Source organism: Polistes canadensis, unplaced genomic scaffold (assembly GCF_001313835.1).
Source record: "Polistes canadensis isolate GaletaPanama2010 unplaced genomic scaffold, ASM131383v1 scaffold_328, whole genome shotgun sequence".
NCBI classification, from domain to species: domain Eukaryota; kingdom Metazoa; phylum Arthropoda; class Insecta; order Hymenoptera; family Vespidae; genus Polistes; species Polistes canadensis.
In genome coordinates, this window is record NW_014569875.1 from 131584 (window position 1) to 142423 (window position 10840).

General features: G+C 32.6%; 1 protein-coding gene across 2 annotated transcripts; it reads right to left on the bottom strand.

The window, feature by feature from the left end:
* Positions 1 to 2369: 2369 nt before the first annotated feature.
* On the bottom strand, positions 2370 to 9758 carry LOC106791650 (protein strawberry notch-like). Of its 2 annotated transcripts, none has more exons than XM_014757460.1 (13): positions 9351 to 9758; positions 8758 to 8848; positions 8545 to 8652; positions 8192 to 8416; positions 6915 to 7043; positions 6696 to 6803; positions 5022 to 6617; positions 4480 to 4918; positions 4009 to 4392; positions 3340 to 3906; positions 2903 to 3216; positions 2703 to 2827; positions 2370 to 2597 (listed from the first exon to the last, which is right to left on the bottom strand). In XM_014757460.1, the coding sequence occupies exons 1-12, from the start codon at positions 9351 to 9353 to the stop codon at positions 2721 to 2723; spliced, it is 4071 nt and encodes a 1356-aa protein (XP_014612946.1). In that variant the 5' UTR covers positions 9354 to 9758; the 3' UTR covers positions 2370 to 2597; positions 2703 to 2720. The 2 variants fall into 2 exon arrangements, with proteins under 2 accessions (XP_014612946.1, XP_014612945.1); XM_014757459.1 differs by having other exon boundaries at positions 6696 to 6836.
* Between the last annotated feature and the right edge of the window lie 1082 nt (positions 9759 to 10840).

Below are 10840 nucleotides of genomic sequence, written 5' to 3' on the forward strand. Positions count from 1 at the left end.
ACTATATATATATATATATATATATATATATATATGTATCCAAATTAATCATTGATATTTTTTGTTTTATATAATGTATTGATTTACATGTAAGAGACACTTTCATATGCACGTGTCATACACACGCACACACATACATCAGCAGATATCCTCACAGCAGCAGACATACAAGACACGCATAGCTCATCGATTCTCCTATGTATAAGCCCATGAAAACACAGCACGCTACGAAAGAAGTCATTTCAATAAGTGCAGTATCTGTTTCCACGTATACTATAAATACCACATTTATAAATTATACTCTGACTTTATCTTTCTTTTATTAATAATTTTTTTTCAATAGGAACTCAAATACAAGAATTGTAAAAATATTCAATATAAAGATGAACGTATTATCATCCGGTAATAAAAAAATGTTTTCATATATACTTTAAATATATGTATTTACATTTTTCTGCACGTAGTTACACTATCTCAAATCTTCTTTTTTTCTTTTTTTTTTTTTTTTTTGAGCGAATCTTTGAAGAAATTTTTTGTATTTATCTTACAATCCTGAAATCCTGATATGAATATATTAATTAAAATTTCCAAATTTTAAAAATAATAACTCCGTAAAATATTTCCTTTCTATGAAAACTTTTGTTAAATTAAAAAGGAGCTGCTTATTTCTTGTTTTTCTATATATACTGTAAATCATGTCTTTCACATAATTGTTTGTTTATAAATGCAATATATAGTGTATTCGTAGAAACGAAGAACTTTTACAAGCGCTACTTTAAATATTACGCATTACTGCAAGGGAGACCCTGGATATAAGGAAGTGTTGATATCCATCAATTGTTTCATGCTATATCACAAGAAAAATGTTACTTCTCAAAGTTGTGTTACAGCATTTTGCCTGGAATTCTACTCAAGATTTTATTAACGATTCTAAAATATTCTACATATTTTAATCTAAACTTTTATTATTATTATTATTATTTTCTTTTTTGTTTGTAAAGAGAAGATGGAATACGACATCCATTTTGTTCTCAGCACCCATCCATAACTCTTTCACAGGCATACAAACAAACAAACGAAGGAACAAACATCTATCTCATGCATTAATAGCATGACTGCATTTCGATTTTTGAATATAAATATATCATCGTATGTACTGTTTCAATCTAGGTTTTTCTTTAATGCTAAACAGTATTAATAGATGGAAAATGTTGGGAGACTAGATGATATTATTTTGCCATTATTCCTTTTCTATTTAATATTATAAATCAATGTGTGTGTGTGTGTGTAATTGTCATTAGATTAAAAGAAATTAAAAATAAATGTACACTGGATTGATTGAAATCGAATAGGACGATACAGAAAACAAAAATTTGTGTATTGAATAATATGAAATATGGAAAATCTAAGACGCTTATACAAGTTGAATCTGATAACACGATGACTTCAAATAACTTGACAATGATTTATTATACGAAAAAGATTTCTAACAATTTATCGTACAGTAAATAATTTTTGTTATTTCAAGTCGTCGTGTTGCCAAACTTACACTGTAATATAATACGTTATTATCTTGTCTCCCTACATTGTAGTAATATTGATAATAGTTTTATAGTCTAGATCTACGGCTAATAGTAATAGCGGTAATGTGATATCAGTAATGGTAGCTATAGCGATGGTAGCAATAATATTTTGTTTTCTTTTTCGTGTTAATTAATGATATAACTTATCAATCAAATAAAACTTAAAATTGCGTATACATTTATATTCTGATAATGAGAGTGAAAAATAAATCGTCCGAATAGTTTATGCAGCGTTAGTATTACTTCTTTAGCCCTTTATAGGCTATTCTCACTAATCAGTCACATTTTTTGTTATAGATTGGATCGTAACACACAAATACCAATAATTAATCTTCATAAAAAGTTTTATCTTCTGTCTTATTTTCTCATTTTCGAATAATTAAAATAAATAAATTACATTTTTTCTCATACGAATACATAGAATGCAACATTTTATTTCATTATTTTAATATGTAGCTTTTCTTAATAATAATAATTAACAATAAACGAAATCTAATGCATTATTACATTTATACATATATTGACACGATCCAATCTAAAATGTCATCATTCCTAACGAAAGATATTGAAAAAAAAAAAGAAAAAAAAGGGAGGAAATTTCATATAATTATAATATGGATTTGACTCAAGTATAGTCATCGATTAAAATTAAAGAAGATTCTATTAGATCCTATTAGAAGGTTTACATCGGGACTTGATAGATCTCTTTTAATAATACATATGTGACGACAGTACAAATCTGTCAAGTCCTTTTTTTCCAGTTCTTTGACTATCAACTCGGAAAAGCTTATTTCGAGCGTTTATTTCACTTGTCATGCTAAATCTGTGACGAAAATACATTACAACACTGATGGGTACAGTTTAGCCTCTACCCAACACATTATTATGTGTGCTCTATGGTAGTCAATCCGATTTGTGCAAGTAACATGTTCTTTACGATTGCACGATGCTTTTAATGCGTCCCATTCATTATGTGTTTACTTAATACTATTATTTAATTGGTTTTATCCTCATCTGTAAGAAAAATGAAAGAGAAAATGAATGGTAATCATTACTGTGTCATAGTTTTCTTTTTTTTTTCTCTCTCTTTAGTACAAATTTTTGAAAAATAATTTATACCTTTTGTTCATAAAGCATTCAAAATGTTAATTCTTCAGTATTTTCTGCATCTGATGAAAGTGCTTGACGTAAGGTTTCCATGCAAGATTTTGGAATAAGAGTTCCTACAATTTTCAAACCTTCATCTGTAAATATGAAATTAATTAAGGAGTAAATCATGTTAATATGACTTCTTCGAAATATAGGGGAACAAAATTTACCAGTTCTCAATCGGACAACTTGCATCTTTGAATTATGTCCAGATCGCGCTGCAAGTACACCTTCAACGCGACTCCAAACGCTAAGAACTGAACCAGCTAAGACGTTGTAAGAACGTCTTCGTAGTCCTACTTCACACTCCATACCAAGAGTGACATTTTTACAATTGCCACGCCAATAAGCGTGCGAACATGTATCCACGGATGCCTCATATTGTTGCGTCCAATGAGGTTCTGCTTCTTCAGTTGAAACTTTTTTATATTTCTTCTCTAATTCACCTAACGTTTCTTGACGTAATTGAAGTCCGGTATTCGGCCTAGAAATATATATACATATTGAAAACATTCCATTTTCGTTGTCTTTTATTTTATTTAAATGTATCCTCTATATAGAGAGTTAAAGAAAAAGAAAAAAAATATTACAAATATATTTAACGTACCTGTAAACCATGTATAACTGATCTTTTTTACTTTCGTTTTTCTTTTTACCAATATCAACAGCAACTGCCAAAATAGCTGTTTGTTTACCATTTCTTATTTGATGACTTAAATAAAATCCTTCTTTGGCACCAGTTAATTTGGACCATTGATCCATTGCCTCGGTCCAACTCATGCCACGTTCAACATGGACAACGTGTAATTCAGTAGGTGCTTTACCAGTCGCGTGTTTTCGAAGGAAACGATAAAGTCTTACTCTACGAACATTTTCTCCTGATGTACCAAGATCGAGAATACCCATATCAAAACGTCCAGTTTTCTTAGCTTGAAGGATAATGGCGTTCAAAGTGTCGGTAAAATATTTGAATAATCGATTTTGTAGATCAACCGGCATTCCCAAAATACGATTTAAGAATTTCGACATGTTATTGTAATCTTTGTCTAGAGTAAGAACTCCAGGCATGTTTTCACTATTACAAATAAGTCCTACACCCACAAGTGCATCCGCAACATCTTTGAAGAAATCGCCATTATAATCTTGCGGCGGTGGTACCAATGGTGGCTCGTATCTATTATTTTAATGAACATTTATATAAACATATATAAATAAAACATGCGACAACGTTTAGAAATATAGTAGATATATAACAATACAAATGTATAGAACAAACCCCATTATAGTTTTCATTGTTGCTTCGAGAGCCGATCGACCGTATTTGTTGTCGATATTAAATTGCGAAAGATCTCGCGTTTCGGTAGCTCTGCGATCTCCGTGCGTCAATGCACCAAGACTTTCGAGACGTTTCGCAACGATTGAAGCAAATCGTCTTTCTCCTGCAAGATCCGAAATAAGGAATATATATTCCGGAGCATTGACTTGATTCGAACGATGCGTTCGACCAAACTGTTGTATTGCTCTATCTGCGCTCCATGGCAGTTCAAGTGTGATATGTACCCGACGCATTTGATTTCTTGCACGTCTGTCGCTTTGCAATGATATGCCACTGCTAGCTGCTTCCGAAATGATCGCAACCGTTTTCTCACCATCCATGAATCTAATAAAAAACTCGTACAACAATTTAATACATTTTTTCTTCGCTAGATGATAATCAAATTTGTTTAAATAAAAATAATAAATTTACCTTTGTTTTTCCGTTAAGTTAAGAGTTTCTAAAGGAACGTCTACTTCGGATCTAGATTCATATTGTATTGCACCATCTTCTGTTTGTACAACACGACCCTTTCTTCCAGTCATTTCTGCAACGTTTTCCGGACCACCAAGTTCGTCGATCAATTGATCTAACGTATTAGGTGGCAACTTTTCTCCTAAGGTCTCTATTTGTGCTAATAATTCTTCTTTCATGCTACAAGCACGTTCAATAGCATCCCGAGGTGGTCCTTGATTATAAGAAGATGCATTACCATGATTTCCGGTCGCTGCCGTATCTCCGTTACGCTTATTCCTATTATTAGATGTCTTGTGTTCCAGCATTGATTGTATTTTATCCTGTGTACTTAAACGTTTCTTAGTTGGTTTCTTTTGTTTCTTGCCACCCTTCTTCTTTCTCCTATCCCATGGATCTATTGAAAAAAAAAAAAAAAAAAAAAAAAAAAAAATTAATCTTATGTCATATTCGTTAGCATTAATTTAAATATTCTATATTAGTTATATATGTATACTTACCAACATCAGAATCACTGTCACTGTAAAATGGATTAAAATCAGAACTTATATTACTTTCCTCATCAGTTCGATGATCATCTTCACTTTCTGTTCCACTTAATTTAAATTCTGAACCAGAACTATGATCACCATTCTTTTCTTCATCTGTAATCTCTTCTTCAGAAGACCATGCTCGAACTTTCTTAGAAGCTCTTTGAGCTGCTTGACGTACTGGTTTTCTTTTACTTCCTCCAGCAGATCCACCTGCCCCGTCAACAAAATCTTCTTCTAATTTATTCATTTTTGGTAGATCCAAACCAAGAAGACGATGAATTCTATTACGATTCGGTGCTGGAAAATGCTTTTCTACTAAAGTTTGAAGTACTCCTTTAGCAGTAGAAACAAAATCACTTAGTTCTCCATCATCACGTTCAAGTTGTTCCAAAGTACGTGCTTCGCCAGTTGATTGCAAACCGATAACAACACATTTCCCACATTTAACAGCTTCTCGAGCTACCGAAACGGCATGCTTTACTTTAGCTGCGATACATAGATATTTAAAAAAGCGTTGATGCGATGACCAAAATTGACCCCACATTGTTTTTTTCATACGATTTTCAGCATCTATTAATTCGGCCGCTTCTTGGAATTTTTGCATAGCCTCTACCCATAATCTTACAGAGTGATCATAAATTTTGGTAAAATCCTTGGACAGAGGTACTTCTTCAATTTTAAAGGCAACCCCATGAAAACTAAGTTGTCGAGCAATGTACATCCCTCTTAATTTCATATCCATCGCTACAATTTCCATTGTACCTACTCCACGTTTCTCTACTGCAGTGATAAAATCATTGAATTCAGGAAAAGGTGTTCCTTCACCCCACATACCTAATCGTACCATATAGGCCATGTTGCGAGGTTCAGAAGCTCCAGTGGCACTAGCATATACTACTCGTGCTTTAGGTAATTTATTTTGTAATTCCAATACTGTTAAACCAGTTTTAGTTGGTTTTGAACTTCCAGTGGGGCATAAATTTTTTGCACGATGACATTCATCAAATATAATTAATCCATCAAAATCTTCTCCACACCATTGCAAAAGTTGTTTTAGTCTACTTTTGTATTTACCTCCACTTTGTGAGGATTCACCAATTAATGCCGAATACGTACTAAATATTACACCTTTTTTAACGTTTCCATTAATAGCTGAAGAAATCTTAGCATATTTAAACTTATTTAACGCATGTACGTCAATTTTCAATGCTCCAATGTCTTTTAAATCACGCTCAGCATCGTATTTGAGATCGTTAGAAACGGATACCCAAATGGCACGTTTCCTATTTTTTAAATGGTTTTCAAATATGATGCCCGCTATAGTTCGTCCTTTACCAACACCAGCTCCATCTCCAATAAGAAATCCAGCACGTGTGCCATCCGGTAAAAGATGTTCATGTTGTTGGGATGCATAAGTAATGGATTCCAATTGAAGAGCAGATAATGCTCCTGATCGTATTGTTTCTTCTGGTATAGAAAGTTCGTACCAAACGTCTGTGGGTTCTACACTGGATAATGATGCTGTCTCAACAACTGGATCTGGATGTTTACGCCCACGTTTGACTGTACATTTGAAATTTAAACTTGTTAGAAAACTTGTTTGAATTTTTGATTATTAATAGTAAAATAAAACATGCTTACGTTTGGTAGGCATATAGTCAGCATAAGTTTCAGCAACACCCATGTCTTCGTCATCTACTTCTTCTTCTTCCGGTATTGTTGGTTGCATGCCCACTTTTGTCGGATCACCTGAATTCATCCATAATTGTGATACAGCTTTCCCTATTTATTATAATTATAATTATAATAAATCGAGAGAAGTAATATGAAACATTTTTTGACAAAGTATTTTAGTCATACCAGATAGACCTGCAGGCCAATTTGGATGAAGTCCACTTTGATTGAGAAACTGTACGAATGGATTAACACCACCCATATTCATTCCAGCCATTCCCATGAAGCCTCCTATTAAATTATTCATATCCATACCTGCAGTATATCATTAAATAAAAAGTTATTTTAAACATCTAAAGAATTATAAGATCTACATAAAAGCATCATGTGTACATATTTAAATAATTTAATAAAATAATAAAAAATAAAATGATGTATGCACAGAAGAAATTAAATAAAGAAAGTAATTTAAAAAAAAAAAAAATACTATTAGGTTGTCTCGTAAGTTCTTTCCGCGCCACGCTATACATGATTTCAAGCTGGCTATTGCTTGTAATCATGCAGGCTTATCTTTTGTCCGTTTATGGCATCGATTTTAGTCGCCTCACAGCTCTTTCAAAGTACGTTTTGTTGGTGACAAAGCCTCTTTTAAAATCTTTTTCTACGCCGGTTAATATGGATAGCCAAAAGAAGCATTTGCGACATGTTATGTTTCATTGCTTTAAAAAATATAGTAGTGCAAAGGACACTGCAGACGAGATTTGCAACGTTTATAAAAGTGGTACTACGACTATTAGAACCGTTCGCAATTGGTTTAAGAAATTAAGAGCTAACAATTTTGATTTGAAAGATGAAGACTGCCGCAGACGCCTAGCAACGACGGATACGGACCTTATCAAAAATATGCTCGTTGAAAATCCGCGATATAGTGTGCACGAGATAGTGGAAGCAACTAACATTTCCAGGGCAACAGTACATAATCGTTTAATCAAGATGGGATATGTGAATCGGTACGAACCGACGAGGTGTCGTTTTTCGCAATGGCCTGCATGATCGCATATTACGTTGGCCGTAAGACAGAAACTCTCATAGTTTGATTGGGACGTTCTATCTCATCCTTCGTACTCCCCAGACCTTGCTCCATCCGAGTATTACTTGTTTCTCTCGTTAAAAAATTCTCTCCGTGATAAATGTCACAAATCCGAAAGCGAAATAAAAACGCGAAATAAAACGACGAATATTTTGCAAATAAGTCTTAACAATTTTAGAAAGAGAGCATAATGAGGCTTCCTGAGAGATGGAAGAAGGTAATAGAACAGAATGATTCATATATTACACAGTAAATCAGCATTAAACAACAAATATCGTCTATTGAAGTCGCATAAAAAAAAAAGAAGGAACTTATAGGACAACCTAATATAATATACCCAGGCTAGCAAAAGGCAAATTAATTACAGACTTACTCTGTTGTAAAAATGCCGCAGGATTGAATCCTGCAAGACTTGCTAAACCTGGGAAGTTATATGGTCCACCAGCTCCTAATTGACCCAACTGATTAAGTTGGTTGGCACCAACAAAATTAGGTGGAGTACCTTGCGATCCTCCCACACGTACCATTTCATACCCTGGTGGTGCAGTTTTAGTTACTAATCCACCTGGTATTTTGTTACTTAGTTTTTGATTCAACGCTGTCAAATAAATATTACATAAGTAATACTTTGTGTGACAGTTCTTTTTCATAACAAACTCATTTGCACAAATATATATATAAACACAAGTGATAAATAAGGAAATTTACTTGCTACAATGTACATACCATTTGCAACAGTTTGTCCTTTGTTTGTAACATTAGATGGTACTTCTAAAGGCTTTTCATCTTTAATATTTGCAATTCCAGCAGCAGTTGCGAGATCTTTACCACCGCCTACGAAAAATAGGTTTACAACATTAAATAATTATACTTATTCATAAAAAAAACATTAGTTATATTATTAATGATATAACTAATTATGAATAGAAAGAAATTTACCAGGTACTTCGATTTTATCAGGATCCTCATCATCATCGAAATCACTACCACTTGTATCATCGCTCATTGTTTCCTTAAATCTTTTCGTAGCCTAAATACATATATCATGCATTAATTATACAAGAATAGAATCGACCATTCTAATGATATATTTATATTAATTAATAACAAATTATGCAAAGTATTATTTAAACAAAATCACAGATATTTAGGAATAATTTGATGTAGAACAAGAAAATTATTAACGCATTAATATTTATAACTATAAAAAGAAAAAACTTACTTGTTATAAAAATACAATAGATTGTTTGAATATCCAAATGAAAAAACAAAAAGTACGCACGACGGTTTTCGACATAAACAATTGTGAATTTTTTTTAAATGTAAGAAAAAACGAATTAAGGAATAATAAAAATGTATTGTAGATAATGATCTATGATATAAATGGATACAAAAATTAATGACAAAAAGAGATATACAAGAAATTCTTAGGTTAGTTTGTCTCATGAAGCTATGAGAAAAAAGCGCATGCATAAGAAGCGCGCGTCGTTGCGAATGGACAATGAAAATATTAAAAAAAAGAAACATCTTACCATGATAGAAAAAATGTCTTTTTTCTTTCCGGTGTATCGATGAGGAATGAAAATATAATTAAACGATGAACACGATCGTCTATGAAGATATACTCCTTCGAAGGAACCTTCTGCAATTCTGATAGAGTAGACGAGATGAAAATTTTTTTTTCCCTCGTTACGGGTTTTTATTAGATGTCGCGTCAAGTAAGCATCACTCGTCTAACTCGGCAAGTTAGATATTTATTGTGTGAGCTAAGAAATCACAATGCGTTGAATTTAACGTGCGCTTAGGGTGAAGCATCTTTGTGATATGTATTTAAGAAGCTCATTCTAAACGCGTTTCGCCAAACACGGCTGCCGCCATCTTGGCTTTTGCCCGGCCCACGGTGCATCGCGTTGCAAATACAAAAACACACGCGCTGACTACAGCTGCCTTGCGTAACATTGTAAGCGCTGTTGCCAAATCTACCCCCGTTTACAAAGAGATATTTGATTTACAGAAAATAAAGGCGCGTGGTCGAACTAAATCTATCCCTTCCTTTTTTCTTTTTTTTTTTTTTTTTTTATTAATATTTTAATTATGCGGGCATTCATTAAATATCAAAGATAAATAAATAAGACTTTGTTCGTGTCAAAACTATCCTGACATGAATCCAAATGTAATACAAAATGAATATTCTTTTAATAAAAATCTGTACAAATTTAAATATATGATATAAAACTTACAGGTGTTTTGAAAGTTGCATCAACTTAATTTTAAATATTCAACAGCATTACTAATATTGAGACTAGATTATTTGCACTTACAAATAAATATATCGATTATTATTCTCTAAAAGAATCCACCTTTATATATGAGAAATGTTCTATTTTTACATATCATTAAAATCAATTTTTTCCGATATCATTAATATTGGCGAGCAAAATTTGTGCTTCGTAGTGCGAGTCATTGTTACGTGCAAACGATATTATTAAACACTCACGAATATAATTGTTGTTGTTAAAAAGAGGATGAAGGTTGACCAATAGAATTTTTTTTAATACACGTGTCGTTAGATTTCACAAATGAACAGTAAATAAAGCGCGAATATTGAGTATCATTTGTCCGCACGCGCGTCACATATACGCAAATGAAATAGACTACGAAGATCTGGCAACGTCGCTGCAGAGCAGCGCTAATCGTTAAGCGATCTAAAGTATACGCGGTAAAAAGAAAAGAGTATGACCTCAAACTCGGCGTATAACTCTTCAGTAAAATCAATTGCTTATTCTTTGAGTTTCTAATGATAAATCAGGCATTTCTATATATTATACGTACCAAAATAATTTAAGTATATATCGTATTACAGGAGTACTCTACTTAATCTATTTAAAAAAATGTATCGCTCTAATACGATCGATCCGAGCTTCGCGCCGCTGACAACGCCACGTAGTGGCCGGATATTCAATCTTATTTATACGCGCTATAATTTAAAATTATTTAATTTTTTCTTTAATTTTTTTAGATA